The sequence below is a fragment of the Prorops nasuta genome, unplaced genomic scaffold, assembly GCF_024137725.1.
Source record: "Prorops nasuta isolate Cenicafe-Biocafe unplaced genomic scaffold, Cenicafe_Pnas_1.2 PNAS00003, whole genome shotgun sequence".
Taxonomy (NCBI): Eukaryota; Metazoa; Arthropoda; class Insecta; order Hymenoptera; family Bethylidae; genus Prorops; species Prorops nasuta.
Window position 1 is genome coordinate 5956043 of NW_027116800.1, and position 23995 is coordinate 5980037.

At 31.7% G+C, this 23995-nt stretch overlaps 8 protein-coding genes across 12 annotated transcripts; 5 read left to right on the forward strand and 3 right to left on the reverse strand.

Moving 5' to 3' along the window:
* The first annotated feature begins 161 nt into the window (after window positions 1-161).
* LOC136772189 (esterase E4-like) lies at window positions 162-2781 on the forward strand. The gene is made up of 7 exons (XM_066724983.1): window positions 162-414; window positions 693-978; window positions 1053-1238; window positions 1312-1591; window positions 1651-2120; window positions 2192-2447; window positions 2514-2781. The coding sequence occupies exons 1-7, from the start codon at window positions 163-165 to the stop codon at window positions 2779-2781; spliced, it is 1998 nt and encodes a 665-aa protein (XP_066581080.1). The 5' UTR covers window position 162.
* On the reverse strand, window positions 2578-5645 carry LOC136772188 (proline-, glutamic acid- and leucine-rich protein 1-like). Of its 2 annotated transcripts, XM_066724982.1 has the most exons (9): window positions 5551-5645; window positions 5069-5467; window positions 4644-4990; window positions 4394-4573; window positions 4069-4333; window positions 3808-4005; window positions 3438-3730; window positions 3049-3374; window positions 2578-2707 (listed from the first exon to the last, which is right to left on the reverse strand). In XM_066724982.1, exons 1-9 carry the CDS (start codon window positions 5596-5598, stop codon window positions 2703-2705), a joined length of 2061 nt encoding a protein of 686 aa, XP_066581079.1. In that variant the 5' UTR covers window positions 5599-5645; the 3' UTR covers window positions 2578-2702. The 2 variants fall into 2 exon arrangements, with proteins under 2 accessions (XP_066581079.1, XP_066581078.1); XM_066724981.1 differs by lacking the exon at window positions 2578-2707 and having other exon boundaries at window positions 2849-3374.
* Window positions 5646-7690: 2045 nt separating this feature from the next.
* On the reverse strand, window positions 7691-9368 carry LOC136785973 (uncharacterized). Its single transcript, XM_066747364.1, has 2 exons — window positions 9187-9368; window positions 7691-8450 (listed from the first exon to the last, which is right to left on the reverse strand). Exon 2 carries the CDS (start codon window positions 8433-8435, stop codon window positions 7863-7865), a length of 573 nt encoding a protein of 190 aa, XP_066603461.1. The 5' UTR covers window positions 8436-8450; window positions 9187-9368; the 3' UTR covers window positions 7691-7862.
* Window positions 9369-12268: 2900 nt separating this feature from the next.
* Window positions 12269-13344, forward strand: mRpS25 (mitochondrial ribosomal protein S25). Its single transcript, XM_066747326.1, has 3 exons — window positions 12269-12827; window positions 12890-12996; window positions 13062-13344. Exons 1-3 carry the CDS (start codon window positions 12691-12693, stop codon window positions 13322-13324), a joined length of 507 nt encoding a protein of 168 aa, XP_066603423.1. The 5' UTR covers window positions 12269-12690; the 3' UTR covers window positions 13325-13344.
* A 190-nt stretch (window positions 13345-13534) lies between these two features.
* LOC136785943 (probable RNA-binding protein 18) lies at window positions 13535-15249 on the reverse strand. Of its 2 annotated transcripts, XM_066747324.1 has the most exons (6): window positions 15175-15191; window positions 14820-15039; window positions 14644-14744; window positions 14191-14401; window positions 14037-14113; window positions 13535-13835 (listed from the first exon to the last, which is right to left on the reverse strand). In XM_066747324.1, the coding sequence occupies exons 2-6, from the start codon at window positions 14823-14825 to the stop codon at window positions 13607-13609; spliced, it is 624 nt and encodes a 207-aa protein (XP_066603421.1). In that variant the 5' UTR covers window positions 14826-15039; window positions 15175-15191; the 3' UTR covers window positions 13535-13606. The 2 variants fall into 2 exon arrangements, with proteins under 2 accessions (XP_066603421.1, XP_066603422.1); XM_066747325.1 differs by having other exon boundaries at window positions 14191-14404; window positions 14647-14744; window positions 14820-15249.
* A 199-nt stretch (window positions 15250-15448) lies between these two features.
* Kpc2 (Kip1 ubiquitination-promoting complex subunit 2) lies at window positions 15449-18870 on the forward strand. Its single transcript, XM_066747323.1, has 9 exons — window positions 15449-15601; window positions 15671-15961; window positions 16032-16225; window positions 16297-16454; window positions 16531-16742; window positions 16805-16995; window positions 17054-17244; window positions 17544-17682; window positions 18409-18870. Exons 2-9 carry the CDS (start codon window positions 15831-15833, stop codon window positions 18552-18554), a joined length of 1362 nt encoding a protein of 453 aa, XP_066603420.1. The 5' UTR covers window positions 15449-15601; window positions 15671-15830; the 3' UTR covers window positions 18555-18870.
* A 780-nt stretch (window positions 18871-19650) lies between these two features.
* On the forward strand, window positions 19651-21487 carry Cchl (Cytochrome c heme lyase). Its single transcript, XM_066724968.1, has 4 exons — window positions 19651-20144; window positions 20275-20507; window positions 20596-20951; window positions 21018-21487. Exons 2-4 carry the CDS (start codon window positions 20292-20294, stop codon window positions 21256-21258), a joined length of 813 nt encoding a protein of 270 aa, XP_066581065.1. The 5' UTR covers window positions 19651-20144; window positions 20275-20291; the 3' UTR covers window positions 21259-21487.
* Window positions 21488-21836: 349 nt separating this feature from the next.
* Window positions 21837-23622, forward strand: LOC136772180 (regucalcin-like). Of its 3 annotated transcripts, none has more exons than XM_066724966.1 (5): window positions 21837-22330; window positions 22430-22639; window positions 22717-22935; window positions 23004-23116; window positions 23246-23622. In XM_066724966.1, exons 1-5 carry the CDS (start codon window positions 22132-22134, stop codon window positions 23483-23485), a joined length of 981 nt encoding a protein of 326 aa, XP_066581063.1. In that variant the 5' UTR covers window positions 21837-22131; the 3' UTR covers window positions 23486-23622. The 3 variants fall into 3 exon arrangements, with proteins under 3 accessions (XP_066581063.1, XP_066581062.1, XP_066581064.1); XM_066724965.1 differs by having other exon boundaries at window positions 22412-22639; window positions 23246-23485; XM_066724967.1 differs by having other exon boundaries at window positions 22487-22639; window positions 23246-23485.
* The last annotated feature ends 373 nt before the right edge of the window (window positions 23623-23995 follow it).

The following is a 23995-nucleotide window of genomic DNA, read 5'->3' on the forward strand; positions in this document are numbered from 1 at the left end:
CCTAGAAATAAACGTTATTTTCACGGTTTACAATCGTTTAAATAAATGAATAGTGTAATAGATGAATTAATTCTCCCTTCCCACGTATAAATTGCATAAGCGCGAAGAATACAATTAGGCGGCTCGAATTCGATTCGCTACATTACGGTTTAGCAGTTCGAAATGGATGGACTACATTGGATTCGATTTATAATTCTTATTCTATTTATAAGTCCGTCGTATTGTTTAAGAAGACAAAAAAGAATCGTGGGTGGCACAGCCGCTGCTGCACCTCCCGAAGATGATCCTATAGTTTTTGTAAATAAATTCGATCGTACCGCGCGAGTTTATGGTGCTCGTGATCCAGATAAAAAATTCTATGCTTTCCGCGGAATTAGATTCGGAGAACCGCCACTGGGAATTAAACGATTCCAGGTAAAGTTGTTATCGTACGTTATATAAATACTCGAAATAAAAAGAAATGATTTAGAATGACTCCATTTGACGTCTAATGAGATTCGGCGACCTATGTTGAAAGACACCGTTCTCACCGCATAAATAAAAGCTTCAATGAGTTATATAAGAGATTTATAATCAATCACAATAAGCATTAAGTATAGCATAAACTTTAGTGATTAGTTTACTTTTTTATTAAAATAAAATTTACATTCTGCTACGGTAAATCCTCTGAAATGTTTAAATGTCATTTTTAGAGACCAAAAGCAGTGCGATTAGAAGGCGATTATAATGCTACCGTTTGGGGACCACCTTGCCTTCAGCCAAGTGCAAACGATCCTTATAAAATTGTAGGAAGCGAGGATTGTCTGTTTTTAAATGTATTCACCCCAACTTTACCAGAAGGTAACGAAGGTCGTCCAGTTCTCATATGGATCCATGGTGGTGGTTTTCGTCGAGGTTCTGCGTCACAGTACGATATGAGACATTTGATACAAAAAAATATGGTTGTTGTTTCTATTCAGTATAGACTAGGATCGTTAGGTAAATCAATAATTTGCTGCGCGAATGAAAAAAGTTAAATTACTTACAAATAAAATAATTTTTATATTATGAAGGGTTTTTAAGCACTGGAATGAAAGATTTACCAGGTAACAATGGTATGTTTGATATGACACTGGCTGTGAATTGGGTAAAAGATTACATTGAATTTTTTGGTGGAAATCCAAAAAATATTGTGGCCTTTGGTCATGGTACTGGTGCCAGCTCAGCTATTATGCTATCTGTTTCAAAGTTTTTGAGAGGTAATTTAAGGCTTTTTGCAAATTATAATTTTTCTTTTCTAATCTACAGTATTAAATACACTTGCAATTTTAGACCGTTTTAGTGGCTTAATAGCTATGTCTGGAACGATCTTATCACATTTTTCGGTAGACAGAAATCCTTCTAGTACAGCAAAATATATCGCATTAAATAATGGGTGTCCTACGAACGATACGATACAAATGGTACGGTGCCTTCGAGAATTGCCAGCAGATAATCTTGTAAAAACCGATTCTAAACTGAGTAATACCAAAATGACAGTACAGGGCTATATTTCTAGTATAACAAATATATTGATCCCTGGACCAGTAATTGAAGGGGTGGACGACGAAAGGTATGGACACGAATCAATTGATTATTTTCATAATAGGAATAATTTTTCATAATTCCCAGATCATTACCGAATTTTATCACAAACACACCGGAAGGCTCTTTAAAGTCTTACGAATTCCCAGAAATACCATTACTGGCAGGCGTTATGAAGGATGAAGCAGATGGAGCAATTTTTAAAAATTACCAGAATGAAATACAAAAAAATTTGAAGAAAAATCCTAACTATATAACCGATGAAGTGATTCCAAAGCTGCAATCCGTTGTACCTAGTTTAAACAATGCTTTGCAATTTGTACCACAAGCCTTTAGCAAGTATTTACAAATTTTTCAAAAGGGTGAAAATACGGATAATTTGAAATCGATAGCTGGAGCTATAGAAGATGCAATATTTAATACTCCAATATTCTTGACTCTTCAACAATGGTCTCAAAAAGCAAAATCCTTTTTATTTAGCTTTGACCATAAAGGTAAACGTAATTATGGGAAAGATTTTCTGGCCGGTTCTCCCTTAGTTAATTCAGAATCTAATGGTAAGTATTTGTTTGTTTTATCTACTTCGAGAATTGTAAGAAAAACTTATGTTAACATACAATTTTTTAAGATATTACAAATTATGGAGATGAGCTAGGATACATATTTGACCAAAATACAATTTTTGGAGAACCTACAACAGAAAATAATAACCAATCTGAGGAAGACAAAGAGGTGACAGAAGTTTTCACAGGACTGATTTCAGATTTTGCTCGAAGTGGCGAAATTAATATTGGATCACAGTCCAACAACAATAGTTTATGGTCTAATGATAAAAGTTCATATATCAGTGTTTCATCAAAACTAAAATCCATGGAAAATTTTAGGTGATTAGATATAAGAAAATAATAACATAGCGATTAATTAAAAATATCATAAATTGATTTGCTTAGGTATTGCGAGTTAGGCCTGTGGGCCGGAATGACTGATCGACTTCAATCACCAATTTGCAGCATATTTAAAACCACCTTACAAATGGTAAATAAAGTTGAAGATACTGCTATGAAAACGCAAGATTTAGTTGTGGCTCCTATTTCACAAGTTGGAGGAGTATTAGGCATCACTTCAGACACGACAAATAATCAGCCTAAAAGAGAACAAGAAGAAAAGTTAAAATCCATACCTAAAATTCCAAAGGTGCCTGTAATATCACTAGGATAGAATATGTCAAGAAAAAAAAAACATTATCAATCTTAACATTTTTTTAATAATGATTCAATAAAATATTCTATTGGAGTTCGTCATGAAATAACTTTATAATTTCATTTTCTTCAGTATCATCAATATCCATAACTGACATAGAAGTATCATGTGTCTCCATCTGTTTCTCTACATTAATTGTTTTATTCAGAGCTTTAAATTCATGGTTTTCTACTTCACACTGATCGTTATTTAATTCTACTACTGTATCATCTTCAGTATCCTTACTTTCTACATCTGATGAAGCATTGTCTTTTGAAGTATTCATTTGTTTATTAAGTACAGGAAGAACTACCGGTGTTGAACACCTTAATTCTTCCCTCTGATCATTGTTTGATGATTCAATAATTAAATTTAAAGTGTTCACTGGTGGCTGTGGCTTTTCAATGATTTCTACGTCTTGTTCAGTCTCAGTCTCATTAAGTTTTTTGCGTTTACTTAAGTCAAATGAATTTTCATCTCTCAATATAGTATCATGAATATTTTTATGAATTTGCTGGGATTCTTGAGTAATTTCTTCATCCAATACAGTTAAACAAGAGTTAGTATTATCACTGTAATTTTTAAAATAATAATTAATTTTTCTTTCCTATTAAAGTCTATCTTCTTTCACTTACTTTACTTTAACTAATTGTATTGTAGGTGCAGCAGGATGTACAATTTTTTCCAATTCAGACAGTGCTATTTTAGCTTCTTGCATAATATTTGTATCATTATCTCTAATAGCCATTTCAAATATTTCTATAGCATATTGGGTTGGTGGTGCTGTTTGTAAATTTGGATTTAACATTAAAAACCGTAGACATCTTAATAATTGTAACCGGCAATCAGTACTATTATTATAAAATGAATGTCTTAATGAATTAAAATAATAATCATACAACAACGGGACAATAACATTTTGAATATTCTGAAATAAAAAATAGTTTGACAAGAGATTATAATATAATATGAAGAAAAGTGTGGTATTATTTATGATAAGCATACTTTATAAAAATTAGGTTTTAACCAACAATTGCTGAAAAATATGTTTTGTAATGTAAGAAGAGCCTCAATACACAAGCGATCATCTATGTAAACTGCTTTTGCTGGTATAGACGTGTTATTCAAATGTACACTATTTGTGTATTGACTATCCCTCAATCTCTTTAAAGCTCTTTTTGACAAACTTTGAGTTTTCTTTATCTATAAAGTCATTTTTTTTAAATGAAATAATGGATTCAATAATAATAAAACCTAATAACTTACTGTTAATAAAACACGATCTTTATCTGGTATTATATCTTTTAATATATGATGTAATATGTTATCTATAATCGTTTCTATGCCTGATGATGAGTTATTATATTTTAGCCAGGTAGCAAGGCATTTATAAAGAGCTTTTCTGACATTAGTAAATGGTTTAGAATTGAAATAAGAAATTTTATTTTCTATATTAATTTCAGTCCATGACAATGTTTGATTACAAAGCTGTAATATTGTAGTGCCAAAAGGAATCAATTCTTGCCTATACCTATTAAAAAGGAATATTATAAAACTTTTAATATATATATTTCTTATGTCTCTGACTCACCCATTAATAAATGCTTCCAATACACTTAGTAAGCCAATATGTAATTGTGGTAAAATAATATATAAAAGCTGCTCCTTATAAGAGTCTGTTGCATTTAAATTTGTAGGTATAATTGCTAAGCCACGGCATAGAAGTTTTAAAATATCATTGGGCATTACAGAGACCTTTTGTCCAACTCCACTGAAAAAGTTATTACTTACAAAAATTTAATTTAGTTTAAAAAGATTATGATTTAAGATGAATATCTCACTTTAACATTGTTGCTAATAAACTACAAAGATTTGTAAATCTTTGTTCTTGCTTAAAATGTACTTTTAAAATATTGTCTTCATAAAGTTCAGGCAGTTCTAAATTGTCAACTTCTTCATCCCTATTTAACTCCATTAAATTAGGAAACAACTCATTTATAATATTATGTAATGAACTGCAAATCATGACTTGATTGTAAGTCCATGCTGTATAATTTGATTTTGTTCCAGATGGTTTATAAGAGCGTTCAATTGCTTTAACTAAGAGTACAAAACATCTAGCACTTCCATTAATGATACACTTATCTGAAGAATCTAAATTCAGAAATATAAATTTCCTGATGATCCCCTAAAAAGGTCATTTAAGATTTATACATTTTTAAATTATTTTTGTATCATTGATCATTTATTACATTAAAACACTTACTTGAAATTTTTCACAAATCTCTGGGTAATAATGCAATAAAGTAGCTAATAAATAAAATGTTGCACCACATACATTATTTTCATTTAAATTGGTTATAGCAGTTATAATTTGTTTAACATATTGCATTGATATTTGCTTTTGTATATCATGTATTTCCTTGCACTGAGATATTAATTTTCCAATAACCTTACATGTTAAAGTAAGAGCTTTGACATCACTGTGGACACTTTCTAATACCAGAATTGCTTTTGACAACCATAAAGTTGCATATTTTAATAATATTTCTTTATTGCACTGTGGTAAAATAATATCTAGGATCAACAGTGCCCTACATCTTGTATTCGTCTGATTAATCCAAGTATTGGCAGTAGTAATGGCATTATCTTGCAATGAACTAACCTATAGTTTACAATAAATGATTAGTAATCAATTTCATATTAAAAAACTATAAATAAATAATAGATGATGTTTGGAAACCTTACTTCATTTAAATTAATTGATAAATCTAGCAGAGTTTTCAAGTCTGCCATCTTTTCTAACCTTACTAAAGCCTACGGCACACTATGCTGGATTTCGTGCTAGAATGCTTGCTAGAATTGTGAAGACCAATGATGATTCAGTTGTGAATTAAATATAATAATCTCATTGGTTGCGTTTCAAATTTTAAGCGCTAAGGTAGCGCTATATCATGATTGGTCAGTTGAATCAATTTGACCAATCATGACACGTATCTTACCTAGCGCTACCGTAGCGCTAAAGTTTTGAAACGCAGCCATTGGTCTTCACAAATCTAGCAAGCATTCTAGTACGAAATCCAGCATAGTGTGCCGTAGGCTTAACACCGGTATTCATAAACGGAACTCATCAGGCAACGCAGCTCAAGTTCAATGAAGTTGGACCGGTAAAATACATATAATGTATGTGTAGTCTGTTAAGCCTACGGCACACTATGCTGGATTTCGTGCTAGAATGCTTGCTAGATTTGTGAAGATCAATGAGATTATTATATTTAATTCACAACTGAATCATCATTGGTCTTCACAATTCTAGCAAGCATTCTAGCACGAAATCCAGCATAGTGTGCCGTAGGCTTTACACATCTTATAGAATATAGGCTTAAACGCCTTAAACTTAAGATCGGAAGATCCGTTTGTGATACCCAGTAATACCCACCCAGGCAGTAACCAGAGTTGCCATGTGCGCAACTGTGTGCAGCCATGTGTAATACATATGTACTTTTGAAAATACTGTAGTGCTAAAAACTGACTGTAATCTTGAAATAATACCAGGAAAACTCCTAAATCAGATAATCATGTACAGCGTTAGAGGCGCTTGACCGTTTATAATAGATATATACATATGTGGTAAATATGTACTATAAATTTGTCTTTTTTCTTAGTGTGCGTTCAGGGACTATTACACTTGATGTTTGCTAAACTATCAGGTTGTTTACAAACCCATAAACGCTTTCTCAGCGCTGCGAAAAATACTCATTGTGATTGGTTGAACAAATAATAAGATTTCAATTTCATCAATCATATTGAATATTTTCCGCAGTATTCAAAAAGCGGTTATAAGTTTATAAGTACTCATTTAAGGTGCGTTCACGGAGCACGCTTTTAGCACTGCCAACGCTACTGCGCATAGAAAAATTATTGAAATGTGTGTGCGCAGAGTAGCGTTGATAGCGTCTCCGTGAACGCGCCCTTAGTAAGTGCTAAACTGCGCTGCACGAGCTTCAATTAGAACATTCATTAGAAGCACTAGATATTTGCTATTTGCATCAGAACAAGTGATGATAGACAACAGGAATTCGTTATCCTCACTTCACAATTCATATTACCTGTATTATCATTTCTGATAGGAACATGCAGCACTATTAAGGTACGGGTACACGGCACGTGAAATATACGCGCGGCGCGTCAACTCCACACATTTCACACGCCGCGCGTATATTTCACACGCCGTGTACCCGCACCTTTAAGTGATGATTTCTAGATTTTATATATCATTAACAGTTAGCGAAGTGTTAGTTTAGCAAACATCAAATAAACAAAACACACTTAGGAAGAAGTTATTTATCACTACACAGACAAACACTCGCTGCCATCAGAACAACGCTCTACCGAGAAATCTATAGTAGAATTTATACTCTTAGTGATATGTTCAAGTTTTAAGTATACATGCTTCATATAGAGCAAAACATTAACTAACAGTCGGGGCAAAATCCATTTTGGTCAGTTCGACGACCTTGATCAAAGGGGAAATCTTAAAATAATATCCTAATACTGAATAAAATAAAAAAAAATGTTTTCACCCTTAATCGAACTTGATTCTGGTAATGATTGGCTTCAATCGTTTAGCAACCTGAAGCTGTCGTTCTTCTAAAAAATAATTGATCCTGTGCAATGTTTATGGGAAAGGTAAGAAAATGCAGATGAATATAAATGATGATTGCACTAATTTCAATTTCATTAAATCTTCATTTATTCTATTTAAAACAAAATAAAATTATCTTTGAAAACTTGTCAAGATATTTAAAAAAAATAATTATTTACAATTAAATAAATCGAGGCTAATATAAAATTTAACACTAAACATAACGAAAATTTTGTACAAGTTTATTTTCATTTAGAAAGGGTCATTTGACCACCAAAAAGTAGGCTCAGTGTTAATAACAAGAAAAAAATTAAAATAAACTTATTGAATCGAATTAATTTTAAAACCGTTCCGCTCAAGTGATTAATGCATGCCTTATATTTTTAAGCCTGTGGACGCCGGATTCAGATATATTTTAAAGCAGTGAAGTTTTGCGCGGAAAAGGTACGAATACTGGCTGCGGTTCTGGACAATCCATGTATTTGTGGCCGGGCATTCTGCAATTGTAGCAGATGCCTCTTAAATTGTTGAGGCGTCGTCGCCTAATCCTTGTTTCAGGAGAATGAATTTCCAATCTTATTCGAGCCGGTGCAGCCATAGCAGCTTCACGTTCCGCGGCGTACTCAGCGAATATGGCTAAATCATCCACAACCGGAATATTATACGAGTTATTAATCTCGTTTTTCCCTGTAGATTGAGGTGATGCCGCGGATGATCGGTACGGGGTGACTCTTGCTACGGGAACATCTCGCTTTTCCGAAGTAAGGAATTGCAGTGGTTTCATAGGCCAGTGGGATTTAGGTTGTTTAGATGACAGTTCTTCCTTTCCGGCAGAATCAAAATTCGTGTGGGTTGCTTTATCATCGATGCTTTTTTGCGTAAAGCAACAACGCTGCATTGCCCGGACTGCCTCTGATATTGCATCCCCAAATTCTGGAAATTTTTCCATAGCAGCGTAAACGTCCTCTCTCGAGTAGATGTTCTCCATCGCGTATTTCGATAACTGTAAAAAAGATTTATATAAATTAATGTGGACGCGTGTATGCAAATCCTCAATATATATTAAAAAACATATATGTATTAGTTATATGACTATGAATGTGTTCGCCTGGATGCGCGGTCGACTGTGTAATAACGTTTTTATATAATTTGAGTTACTGAGCAATCACGTGTAATATTCTGCATTTATTACTAAGTAGAAAAGTTTATCCTAACGAGATCGAAATAATCGAATTTTTGGTTAATTCGATTATATTTATTTCGATCAATTTTGCTACTTGTGGATAATGTTTGGCACATTTATTGATTAGTGTCTAGAAATAGAAGAGGATTATTAAGCTAATTTCATTCCGCATGTTTTAACACGTAAACTATTGTATTACCGTTGAATCAGACGCAAACCAATTTCCCGCAGAATAAATTATGAGACACACGTGATTCGACGGACTATTGATGTCGCGGAGGTGCACTACTACGAGTAAGGAAATTCAGATTATGAAACTTTAATTCAATATTATTTAAATTGTTATAAATGATTTTACTTTACATATTACAACAAACTTATTAATAAATTGAGAAGTGCTTATATACTCAAATACTGTGAAAACTAGGAAAAATAATCACTTGTTCCACAATTTAATTCACTTGAGTCACGTAATCATAATAAATTATACTAAAATTTAAAATATGATAACTATAATAAACTACACAAAGCCAATAATAATATAAAAATTACTCACCAATGATAAAAGCAACTGGTTTAATGTAGAGCTCCAAGACGCTTGGTTAGATGAGTATAAAACTTCAAAGAAATCTTTAATGTGCGATTAATTAGAATGGGTCCTTACTCTTCGTAGACAGTTAGCGGAATGAAGCATATTCAACCCCCGCGGAATTAACCACGGGGTCCCTGGGACTATCCTGTCCCGTTATTTTACCCCTACCCCTTGAGTCATCCTATACCATTGTAATAAGTTACTAATCCTTATAGCAACCCTTTACTTGACTCCGCCTCTGCTCGCAAAGGTCCCGGATGTGATACCTTACAGCATAATATAACCAGTCTAATACGCTAGGTAACAATAAAACAATACGTTTATTCGTTTGAGAAGCTATTCTAGGTTTATGATGACTTTCCATGAAGTTAGTAATTTCCTTTTATATTAACCGTTCAGTGCCCAAATGTATACTCATTCTGTACATAATTTTCAACGCTATATGGAAGTAAATAATCGCAGGGGCAAAAATTCCTTCGGTACCACATTTTCTTTATATTTTAAATCGTTCTTTTCAACCATGTATCGCAAATGACTCGAAAATGTTAGGTGAAAGAAGTACGAGCCTCCTTATGACGAAAACTCGAAAAATCACCTCTTTTTTTATTAGATCATTTTCTCTACGCAGAAAAGCTTTAAGACTGACATTGAGAGGTATAAAAATCGCGGCGAGTATATACATATATATTTAAGCTTTCAGATTAAATTTTTCTACCGCCTAAAAATTCCGAGATGGCTCAACAAATGCCATCGAAAGCGTTAAACAATGTTCTCCACAACAACTACATTATTATTATATACTTCGGATCCGGTCATGTAGAAAAACGAAATTTTCTTCGGGAAACGGTATATTTTTAACAGCATCTAAGAGATGTTGCTGCAAAATATCTTTGCAAATGTACTGATTCATAATACCATCAATCTCATGTAGTGAACCAACAACAAACACCGCAAAACACCCCCAAAACATAAGGAAACCACCTCCATGTTTGAATGTTTGCTGGTGCGATCTCATGGCTTGAAAATTGTCGCGCCGGGCCTGAAGTGAAGATCGACAATTTTCAGGCGGCGGCACGATGGTTGCCGCTCCCTGTCGCGCTAGACCGTTCTCACGGCGCGATAATTTTCAAGCCACATATCTGTTTATAATGACATTTAAACAGTATTTAATAAGAGCTTCAGTTGATGTCTACCTTGTCTACTGGTTAGCTTTCTCGAAACTGTCAAACTTATTCCGTCTATTTCTTTGTAAAATGTCCAGAAAATGTGAGCTCAAGGCCGGTATCACAACGGCTTGCTATGTTTCGTTTACTGCGGACAGTGACGATGATGATGATGTGAAAGATAGAAAGAAATAGTGGTACTGGATGTCGTCACATTACAAAAGACGTTCGATGCAAGTTTTTGAATAATGCATAATTTTTTTTATACATATTTTGTGTGCAACATTTTAAGACGTCAAGATTAGTCGCACAGACGCGCGACGTGAAAATTACGAGACTAGAGTGTTCTGACGGCTTATTGTATGTCGATCCATCTCAACGGTTCAGTTCAAGCTTCCACACACGGCTTGAAAATCATCATGCCTAGCCGTTCTCACGGCGTGTTGATTACCAGCAATATTCAACATTTGCTCCAAAAAGATCAAATACTATTTAAAGACATACGCGTGGCGCGAAATTCATCACGCCAGGCTGTTCTCGCGGCGCGTTGCGCGTCATGTCCACAGGCCCGGCGCCACAATTTTCAGGCCGTGAGATCGCACCTTTCGATCGGTTTATTGCCGTCTGTTTATTGCTTAGGAGTCGATGCTATAGCAGGTAAACCACGCGACGTGGAAAAATCTTGTCCACCAGTTGACTTAGGCCTATTTAATTTCTGTTAACATATCGGAACGATTCGATTTCCCAGAGTGTACATTCTCTGCTACACTCCTATACCACAGCACGAAGTCGATGATTCAATTTCCCAGTTCCTACATTTCTAATTTCGCGCACGGTGCCTATTAGGATCTGAGTCCCGGGACCGTGCACACTAACACAACGACAGTGAGATAAGAATGTATATTGGTGTATATGCATACTATCAGCGCAAACTATCGGTCGCAATTTTCGCAGTTTTTGAGTGTAATTTATTTATACGTATACAGTTATACATTGACACTTCGCTATCATTGTGTTGGTGTGCACGGTCTCTATAGCCTACATACATATACTGCCTATTACATATCCACTCTCACTTTACTATTGTTGTTTTTGCGCGCTCCTTTTATTTATTGCAATTTACTTGCAGTAATAACGCGCACCGCGCAGTGCGCACGTCCACTGTATGTATGTATGTACATTAGGGTGGCCATTAAAAAAAAAAATTTTTTCCGGTGCTTTTATTTTGTTAAGAATGATGAGAAAATAGAAATCGAATTTTTTTAGATTTTTTTGAAGCCGTTAAATGGTGCCGATATCGTTTTTGAAGCTAAAAATCCGATGTTCTTCCACTTTTTCGAGGTTAGATGTAAACCAAAATTCCAATAAGCTTTTAATTTGTCAAAAATTATGAAAAAAAGAGATCCTCGAATTTATAGAATTTTTTGAAGCCGTTAAATTGTGCTAATATCGATTTTAAAATTAAAAATTTAGATTTATTGAAAACGATTTAACGAAATTATAAATTAATATTGTGCTTTGAAAAGTCCTTTATTTAAATTACAAGAAAATGTAATAAAAAAAAACATTAATCCAGCACAATATTAATTTTTAATTTTGTTTAATCGTTTTCAATAAATCTAAATTTTTAATTTTAAAAACGATATCGGCACCATTTAACGGGATCCCTCACGCGTGCTTTACCGACAGTACAAGTCAATAAACAATTCGTTTAATAAAATTCAAATGCGAAGCAAATTGAAAAAACAGGCTTCTTTATGACAAGGTGCCAATTCTAACGAGTCAATCGAGTTTAACAAAACTCAAATCGGATAAAGAATAACGCTGTACCACTGTCCCGCGTTCTTGAAGTGGAAATAACCAAAAGTAACCTCTCTCCAAGAACGCGGCACAATGGTACAGCGTTATTTTTCAACTAATTTGAGTGATTTTAAGTTCGTTTGACTCGTTAGAACTGGCACATTGTCCTACAAAGGCACGATTGTTCAATTTGCTTCGCATTTGAATTTTATTAAACTAATTGTTTATTGACTTGAACTGTCGATAAAGTAGGCGTGAGGGATCCCGTTAACGGCTTCAAAAAAATCTAAAAAAATTTGATTCCTCTTTTTTCATCATTCTTAACAAAATAAAAGCACCGGAAAAAATTTTCTTTTTTTATGGCCACCCTAATGTACATACATACATATGTATAGTGGTGTAGACGTTACCAACACGTTACTGCATTTACTACACTACATAACCTAAAGTAACCTAAAGTGACCTAAACGGTCAGCCGTCACAAGAAAAACTAAATTAGAATAAAATGCCGTTTATGATAGGTAGTGAACCCATAAGAAGAACACTTAAATATCTAAATGCTGGCAGTTTAATACTTAAAAACCGTATTCAAATATTCTCAATAAATTATAACACGCATGGAGAGCACCACCAAGGGATTAGGTAAATCAGAAATTAGTCTGTGCACATTACTGTTGCTTTTTTAAATTTATTGTTTCATATAGGAACTTCATATTTTGGCATTTACCTCAACTTCAATATAAAAATCCCAATGTACAAATCGTAAAATTTAAAAATATGACTCCATCGCCATTTATTAAATGTTATTATGGTATGTATAAAAAATTTGTAGTTTCACTGTAATTTCATAGGACAATAGTTTATTTTTCTTTTCAGAGGATGGGAAGACAATGACAATAGACGTGGATAGTAAATCATATGAAGAAATATTAAAACATTTGAAGAAAGTTGTTGGTAAGAGTGAGCAAGTATTAAAAGTAGAAGCTGTGTTAAAAGAAAAGAAAGACAATCCTGCTAATTTTGGTTTTGGCTGTGAAAGAAGTTGTATTTGTGTACTACCTGGTCAATTACCTTGTCCTGGAGTTGTTCCATTGCCCTTCCATATGCGTGGTAAATATACAACAACGATGAATGAATAAAAGTGTTTGCATAACACATACTCAGTTTGTATTTGTTCAGTATCATAAAATAAATGTTACAAGCTTTGATTTATAAGAAAAAGCAGTAAATTGTAAATTATTGATACTATGAAAATTAAGATGGGTGCATTTTGAGTGGCCTTTAGATTTGCTAAACCAGGATTAAGTGTAGAAAATGGTTAGGTTTAGCAATGATTTTGCACATTATCATAAGAAAGTAAATAATTTCTTTTTATGTAAAAATAAATAATCTACAAATAGTAATTAATTACAACTAAAATATTATCTTCTAGCATTGTGCCTACTGTATGGTTTGCTATTACGATGGTTTCCTCGGTTATAAGATCTTGCAGATGATGATGGCTTTTGATTACTAGACTTTTGATTACTTGACTTTTGATACATTTGTATAATTGGAGCACCCTCTAAAGGTTTATTAAGCTCAAACTCCTCTTGACATTCCTTCATCAATTTTAATTTAGCCTCTATCGCTTGTATCGCTGTTTCTCTGCTAAAAATGCAAAAATTCCTTTAGTATTAGGAGATTATATTTTATATTATATTTAAATAAGCAGAATAAATATTTCTTTAATTTAAGAACATATACAGCAGAAAATTGATGCTTGCACTATCTAACTTCATTATTTTAATATGAAAATTGATAGGCTAAATTATGGCTGAATTATATACAAATTGATCTTCCATAGCATACCTTATTCTGTTATCATCCAACTTTGCTCCAGCTAATGCAGGTATATCAATTTTCTGTTTTGGTTTTTCTAGTTCTGTCTGAAAAAACAGGAGAAAAAGGCGTAACAAGAGTTAGTTTGAGAATAGTAAACAGGCAAAAAAATGTATATACTTACTTCTGTAACACTGTGTGCATATCTTACTACCATATTTTTAGCTCCTATTCGTAAATTATTTAAAGCATCCTTGGCTACTTCAGCATCTTCAACTCTTTTGTAAGTGACAAAAGCATAACCCCTTGGTTGACCAGCTTGAGGGCCAAATCGATGAAATAGCAGGTCAAACTTTTCAATGTTTCCATATTTTTGGACAATTCTCAGGAGTTGATACCGGTTGGCAGAAAAACATTAAGTTTTTTGTAACCTTCATTGGGTAGCAGTATGAGATAGAAAGCAGTACAATATCTTTGTTGCATAGAGTACTAAAGCCATATTCTAGAATTCACTGCCAGTACTGTAAATATCACTCTTTTTTCACTGCTTCATTATTGACAAAAATATAATGATATTCGCGGTACTCGTAGGAAATTCTAGAGCATGGCCTAAGTTATAGTAAAAAAAATTGACACTTACTCATTAATTCTTAAATCTAAATTGCCTACCCATAATCTTCTGTCTTCGATTTCATTTAATTTGATAGGTTCGAGTGGAAGGGGGATTTTAGCACCGTCCTGAAAGAACATGGATTCTCTACACTAAATGATTGTGATATAAACTTTAAAAAAGAAAATCATATGAAACTTTACCTCCATAACAATTCTAAATGTTGACAATCAATGATTAGATTCTCAATACAGGTCAACGTTAAACCAGGGAATAAGGATAAAGACAATGAGGGGAAAGAAAGATTGTTCAGTGATGTTTGCGCACCGTGCCCGCGCACGAGCCATCGACGGCCGACGCCGCAAGGACTCGTCAACACATATCAGTTATACCACAATTCAGCAAATAAATACTCCTTTTATTCTAAACAAAATCCATAAAAAAAATAAACCACGTTGTAATTTAAGGATATAATACACATTGCAAACAAATTACAATTGTATGTACAATATGGTAGATACATATATAGTAACCCGGTGTGAAGAGGGAAAATTTTACCACTCGTAAGCAGAAAAAATTGTGCTCTATTATGTTGGCAGCACTGAGTACATGAAACGTTCTTTTTTGACCCATTAAAATTGAAGCCATTGATTCTATCATATCAGCTAACTTCACTCTGTTTTTGTACATTCTCAGCACAAAATTTTGGATATATACGAATTATTACGAATCAATTTCGCACCCGCACGCTATATTGACAGTTATTGATCTGGCTGACTGCGTGACTGCTACTGCCTGTACAGTCCTGTCCTGGCAGTTGGCACCTCTACAATGAGTAATGCCATTGCACCAAAAGAACCGAACAAATAATTCCATTATTTAATTCCACCATGTACTAACTACACGCATACACTGCACAAAGTAAAAATAAATTTCAACTATTGAAAGTTTATAATCAATAAGTGTAATTTACGGATAAAGTTTGGTAATACCCCATCCCATAGGTAAAAAATTTATAAAGCTATAGTATATAGAGTTTTAACATCATTTTTAGTTGCGTCCGGTCATAGATGGGTGTTTTAGGCTTTGATTGCTTTAATTCTTTAAACTGAAGACAATGCTCCTACCTAGAAGCTTTGATCAATCTTCTAATAAGTATTAGATTTTCTAATTTTTATTTCGTGCAATCAGTACTGCCAACTGTGTGCAACAGAATGTTGAAAGCCTTTAGGAAAATTGTCACCGACTCGATTCTTTCTTCAACAAATATTGATAACTCTGAAAGTGAAAATATGCTCGAATCTCGGTCTAATACGAATAAAAGTTTTTGCATTAATATCATCAGGTAGTTTTTACTGGTTAATTAATGATGAGTGAATGATGACTTTCTTATAAACATGTGATTTCTTATTTAGTTTGGAAGGAGATATATTGATCATTAATATTACTCCAGACTTTACAATAGAGAAAATTAAAGCTATTGCTATTAAACATTTTTATAATGGTGATGCATCTAAAATTGTTTCTCAGTTTCGTCTGATTCATTCATCTAAATATAAACAACTCATAGATGATAGAAATATAGCTGATGAAGATATCAATGCAGATGGTAATTAATAGTAAAATAAATAGTTTTAATTATATAATATTCAAATCTATCAAATGTATTAATAATTTCAGATGAATTGATCTTAGTAGAAATAAGATCTATTAATAAAGAAAACTTACAGGAAGAAAATTTGAAAGGGCCAACTTTGGAGGCTATAGCACAAGTTACTAATGGTTTAATTAAAAGAAATCCAACATCAAATAATGTAGCTAATAATTGTAATGCTGATGTAAGTATTTTAATTTTTGGAAAATATATTACCTCAATTACTTTAGCATTTAACTAATGATTTGATTAAATATTAGTTTCAGAAAGAATTCCGTAAAATTTTAATAACACTTGTTAAAGCATCGGCTAGAATTCTTACATATAGTGCTGATGCTAAGAGATGTTATAGTATAGTTAAAGAAAAACTAGAGAGTAGATGTAAGCCAACAATAGATTCTCAAGTTATGAAAGTTTTAATAGATATGGGTTTTCCAGAAAAGGAAGTTATTAAGGCTCTTAAACTTAAAAAGTAAACATATCATTTAGTGATAATTTAAATTGTTCAAATGTAAAAGTAATTATTAATTTTAGATCAAACATGTCAGAAGCATTAGAGTGGTTGGTTCTGAATACTTATATGGATGAAGATGATGAGAATAATCATAGGGTAGATGATATGTCACTTGATATGGATATTGATGGAGATACTGCAGGACCTAGCTTCTTAGGTGGCAACAAAAAAATTTCTCTAAAAGCAGCATGTACTGATCTGTTTGAGGGAGGTAATAATCCTCTGGCTAGATTAAACAAAAACATATTAATGCCTTAATATGCATGCAGAAAATGAAGGCTCTAAAGCAGAAGGGAATCTTATTTATATCGTGGATGTATTACTGGAAAGTTTTCGACAATATAAGATGTTGGAGTTTAAACCCAATCCAAAACTACTTCATTCTTTTGTCGAAATGGGGTTTCCTGAAAAAAGTGTGGTTCAAGCTTTGAAAATCACTGGAAATGACCATTCTAATGCTGTAAGAAAAATATACTAGGTGTAAAATTAATTAATTTTTGCTATCTCACAAACCGTAGATAGAAAAGAGGTTCTAAGGAGAAAACTTATAAATTTTTAAAACTGTCACATGATAAAAAAATTCTTAACAATTAAAACTTTCCAATACCTACCTAATAGATATCTTTATGTTCTGGAAATTTAAATCTTTAATAACTTCCAAATAATGAAATCGATATAACAATTTTATAAGCTTCCTCCTTTGAAAGCATTTCTAGAAAATTGTTATTGAGTATTTCATTTTTATTCTTAATTTTCAAGTGTGAATGGTTACTTGGCGAAAGAAGACAAAGTTTGTATGACTTAGATGAAGGATTAGACCGAAATGGACGAATATATGAAGCTATAATGAATGCTCCTTCTATTCAATTAAGTTTAACTAATCCTCGAATGTTAATAGGTATTTATTATTCTCATATGCAGGGTGTCCAAAAAATTTTGTAAAACAGCATATCTTCATATCTATTGTATTTAACAAAAATCGAATTCATACATATTTTTAGAATATTTAAAAAAAAATTTCAGATGGCTATACTGGTTTGAACTTGGAGGTTTGTAGGATATATAACAGTCACCAGAAGTTTTTGTAGTGGGAACATTAATTATTTTATTTCACGCCTTTGTAGCTACTTTCAAAAGTTTCTCAAAATATTATATTAATTTATCTTTCCATTTAATCATTATCTAGATATTTTGATTTAAAATTGTATATATATATAGGCTAGGGTTTCGTTGAAAAAGTGTTCGCGGCCGCTATATATAGACACGCATAGTAGCTCATCTACTTATTTTTTAAAATCGGAAAATCTAATAAATAATTAGATGAAATAATAAATTAATATAATATTTTAAAAAGCTTTCGTGTGTGATATCAGCTACAAGAGGTCTCAATAAAAAATATAGATTTCTAATTAAAAAACTTCAGACAGCTATCATATGTCCTTTAACACGTTTTTCAAGGTTTAATTAATATAGCTATTTGATAGACTTAACAATATACTAAAATTATGTATAAATAATATTTTTTTCTAAATATGGTGGATAAGAAAGAATCTCGTGAAACAGAAATTTTTGGACAATCTGAATATGTATAAACTATTTCATCCAATTATTAATGATTTTTTAGCATATCTATCAATGCTTGAGAGGCCTACGGCAATTGATGCTTGGAACAATGATCCAGAAGTATCACTAATTTTAAATCAGATATTTAAAATCTATCATGCTGAAAAGTACACAGTAAATATCAGTCATTTGAATTCTAACTACTAAATCTGTTTTTAACAACTGTTGTGAATTTAAAAAAAATTGATTTCATAAATGTAAATTTTTTATACTTGAGTTATAAAAAAATATAAAAGCCTTAGTTGTAAAAATTTAGTAAGGTAAAATAGTCTATATTGTAAAAAAACAAATTAAAAGAAAAAAATAATTGTTGAAGATTATCTGTTTACAAAATCAAAAGTTTTAATTGAACATTATCTTTCTGCTCTAATTTATAAATTTCGGTAATATAGAAACAGAAGCTGTTGTGTTGTAACTTTTATAAACAAAATAAAATCATATATGGTACCAAAATGTTTTTTTTTTATATAAAAGCTTACATCTATATAAATATAATTAATAGGTTTTACTCAAGATAGTAGACTTTTAATTACTTTTGCTTGTTTATACTGGGTTCAGAAACTTTAAACTGAAATTTTATGTAAGTGCGTGAATACGCGTTTTGGATACACCACTTCATCTAAATCTGATATGTAAACACCTTTATACAATTTTTAATGCAAATTTATCGTAAGCACCCCCTTCCTACTGCATTAAATGGTATATTAACGGGGATCCGTATACCGACATTACAGAGCGAAAACTATTTCGCATGCAGCGTCGTTATTTGTTGACGGATTGTAAAGTTATTACAGGTTTTTGGAAATGCCAGAAGCTTATCTACTAAGTTACGTTAGGAAAATTAACAAAAAATGAAAAAAAATTTTTGTTTAAATAAATATATTAACATTATTGAGAAACAACAATTAAATCGCAAAATCCCCCAACGTAATTTACTAGATAATGTTCATACTACGTTTCCAAAAAGTCCACAAAAATGCAAATCTGTCAAGATATGACGATGCTGCATGCGAAATAAATAATGGAAGAATTTCGTGTTGGCGACTTCGCGAACACGAAATTCTTCCATTATTTATTTCGCATGCAGCATCGTCATATCTTGACAGATTTGCATTTTTGTGGACTTTTTGGAAACGTAGTATGAACATTATCTAGTAAATTACGTTGGGGGATTTTGCGATTTAATTGTTGTTTCTCAATAATGCTAATATATTTATTTAAACAAAAATTTTTTTTCATTTTTTGTTAATTTTCCTAACGTAACTTAGTAGATAAGCTTCTGGCATTTCCAAAAACCTGTAATAACTTTACAATCCGTCAACAAATAACGACGCTGCATGCGAAATAGTTTTCGCTCTGTAATGTCGGTATACGGATTCCCGTTAACTAACCAATCCTAACCAAATATTCATCTTGTATCTTAAACCTAACCTTAAATCTCTTCTTGAAATTGCAAAAGACCAAAAAGATCGTCTCGTCTGATCTGAACCAATCTGAACTGTCTGAAGTGTGAAGTTTGAACTCGCGTTCGCGTGTAAAATTTGCTAATGTAGCTGAATATCGTGACTATAAACATATTTTGGAAAATTCGGAATTTAGATGTTTCAATTTTCCATTTGAAATGATCATTTATTCTATATGACTTAATTTATATTTTTTTTCTTCGTAACTAAAACTAGGATTATTACAAAAATATAGATAATTGACATAATATTCACATTTTCAATTACAATTTTAGTAAGTAATAAATATGTACATATAAGAGCTTAAAAATTATGTGAATTACATAGATAATAAATGATTTATTAAAATTTATAGAGTATTACATAACTTGCAGATTTAAATATACATATGTCTTTATTTATAGGTTTAATAAATTGAATAATGGGTAACACACTTACCTCGGCATCAGTATTAGCTGCTGATGTAATTACTCCAACTTTTAATGAGCAACTGTCCTCAGTACATAAATATGGTATTTCTCAAAAAGATCCACCACCAGAATGCCCTATGCATAAATCAAAACAAGATACAAAAACAAGAGATACCAATGAATGCCCAATTGATCATTCAAATGCTGATGTTAATCCACTTAATATGGTTTGTTTTATTTTCAAAATTTAAGAGTTTAGGTTGTTATGACCACAATTTTGGAATTTTTTAGTTTAAATAATAATTATATTTGTAGATGCCACCTCCGAATCAACAACCCTCACCAGGACAGCCATTTCCTTTACCAACTGACAGACAAGTATCTTCAATTCCAAAAGCTACTGGAGAAGATGAATTTTGGGTGTATCCATCTCAACAAATGTTTTGGAACGCTATGCTAAGAAAAGGTTGGAGATGGAAAAATGAAGATATAGCACCAAAAGATATGGAAAACATAATAAAAATTCATAATGCTAATAATGAACAGGCATGGCAAGAAGTATTGAAGTGGGAAGCACTTCATGCTAGAGAATGTGGAAATCCAAAACTTAGAAGTTTTGGTGGAAAAGCAACAGAATATTCACCTAGAGCACGAATTCGACATTGGATGGGGTATGTACACCTTAATAAACTAAAATGTTATAAACATGATAAACTGAATATAACTGCATATTTTAGATATGAACTACCCTTCGACCGCCATGATTGGATTGTAGATAGGTGTGGAAAAAATGTACGCTATATTATCGATTATTATGATGGCGGTTCTATTGATGATAAATATAAGTTTGCTTTATTGGATGTTCGGCCTGCCATGGACTCCTGGGAAAATATATGGGATCGTATGAAAGTTGCATGGTGGAGATGGAGATTTAGTCATGAAACAGAAAAAGAAGCCACTACTGTTCAGACTCATTAAGAAAATTCTTTCAATAATGTAAAATTAGTATTCAGTTTATTAAAATTTATCTAATATATTTGGATTTTGATATCGTACATGGAATATCAATTCATAGTTCAATGGCCAAAATAGAAAAAAGTTTGTGTTTAATTTTAGCAAATTGTTTTATACTTCATACGATATTATGCCAAAGAGATTGAGAATACTTTAATTATATTTGCTGCAAATATTGCAAATTTAAAGCTAATTATGTTACATTAACAAATTCCTACTCGTATCCCGCAATAATGTAAAAAAAAATATAATACTGACTGCAGTATTATTTGTTGCAGTATAAATAGAGATATCAATTTAGAAAAATGTAAATATGGAAAATGCCATGTTATTTTACATCTTATTTAAGTATACAGTACTTAAATTAAGACAATATGTTAATAAAACAATTATAATACTCCAGTTTTTAAGTTTAATTGTATATTCACTAATTTTCATTATTATGTACATATGTGCCTTTAATTTAAATATTTGTCTGATAATGATATGTTAAAAGATAATTCGCGAAGGTCAACAAAAATGTTTTAACTGATAGTAGCTTCGGTAAAATGGGCAACATTGTGAGGTTTAGAAATCTTCATTTATCCGGAGTTTTTAATAAGCTCGAGAGGTGCGCATGATAATAGCAGATAAATAAGAGATCTTGATATCAGTTATTGTCTATATTATCAAAATAAAGACGTCTAAGGAAAGAAAATAACTTTACTTCACAAGACGAAGATTAATATACCGCGCGTTATTACTATTCTAACTTATATAAAACATTATAATTGTATATATATGTATATGTAAAGACATCAAAATTATTCAAGTGTTAAAATATATAACATTACAAAAATGTTCAAATTTTATATTATAATTAGTTCAATTGGATTAACGAATTGCTATATGATACAAAAAATTACTGAACCTCTTTTACTTGGCGAGGGACCTCATTGGGATGCAAGTCAACAGGTTTTATATTTTGTAGATATCACAAATTCTACAATTCACAAATATAATCCACGTACTGACAAACATGATTATACTGTTATAGGTAAACCATTATACACATTTTTAGTTTAATGTATTTTTTTTTTAATTGATTTTGCCATATACTAAAAATCATGTTCTAAAGTTCTAGTTAATTTTCTAGCTGGTGGTCCTGTAACATTCATTATTCCAATAACGGGAACTTCTAATGAATTTTTAGTATCAACTGGCTTAGATATCAGGCATATTATATGGAATGGTGAAACCAGTTCAGCACCTACATACTCAAGTATTTTATATTCAGCCCTTCAAATATCTGACGGATCTCGTTTTAATGATGCAAAAGTGGATAGACACGGTAGCTTATGGGCTGGTAATAATTTTAAAATACTAAACTCAATTATAAGAGCAATAAATTAAAAATATTAATTTTTTACAAACATTTAATAGGTACAATGGGACCAGAAGAGATTCCTAACGTAATAACAAAAAGAAGTGGTAAATTATATAAAATTTCTCAGAATACTGGAATCATCACAGAATTAAAAGATATTTTAATTTCTAATGGTCTTGCGTGGACGATTAATGGGTCTGTTATGTATTATACTGATACAGGAAACAATACCATTGATTCTTTTGATTTTAATGAGACTGCAGAAATTTCGATAAGCAAGTTACTTAAATTAGTGATAATATATTATATTCTTACATACAAAATTTTAATTCTTCTTTAATAGGTAATAGAAAAGAGATTTTGAATTATACGAAAGAAGGCATAAAAGGTCAAACAGATGGCTTTACGATCGATACACGAGGTCATTTGTGGCTAGCTTGTTATGGAGGATATCAGGTATGACTCCATACTAAATTAAAATGTAACGTACTACATATTGTTATGTAGGATTACAGTATTTTTTATGATATTAAATTTTAATTTTCATGTAATTTTTAAGTATTTCTTACGTGCGTTTTGTAATAGGTAATAGAAGTAGATCCTCAAACGAGAAAAGTTTTAACATCAATTCGAATTCATGCACCCCAAGTAACATCAGTAACTTGGGGCGGTGCAAATTTGGACGAGCTTTATGTTACCACAGCAAGAAAGTCTTTGACGGTTGAAGAAAGTAAAAATTTTCCGGATAGCGGTGCAACTTTTAAGATTACTGGTCTTAATGCTAGAGGATATCCAGCTGAAAACTACATTATGTACAAAAACTAATTTATAGTTAAGATAATAAAATTATTGCATATAAAATAAGTATATAAAAAACAGGAGCGCTTATAAAAATAAAAATTTTGTAAATAATTTTAGTTAAGATACATTGGAATAATTAAATTGGAGTTAAGCAAATAGCATATATCTATTTATTTCGTAAAGTATATATTCTCTTAGTTTTTAAAAATAGTATGTTTTCTATATTTAGTAACATTAAATATATATGTATAACAAAATGATTTAGCCAAACAGTATACTTACATACTTATAATTATAGAATGAATATATAAAATATATGTTAAAAACGAATTTCACTAATTTCCACGTTTTTGAAAGTAACATGCAAATAATAATTTATCATTTCTTTTGATACCAAATCTTCAAGTACTTTTAAGACCTTATGTATTATCTGTTGCTACACAGTTGAACTATTGCAATAAGTTAGAATAAGAAAACGTACTTATCTTTTACAACTTATTGCATCAATTCCACGGTATATGGGTAGAAAAATAA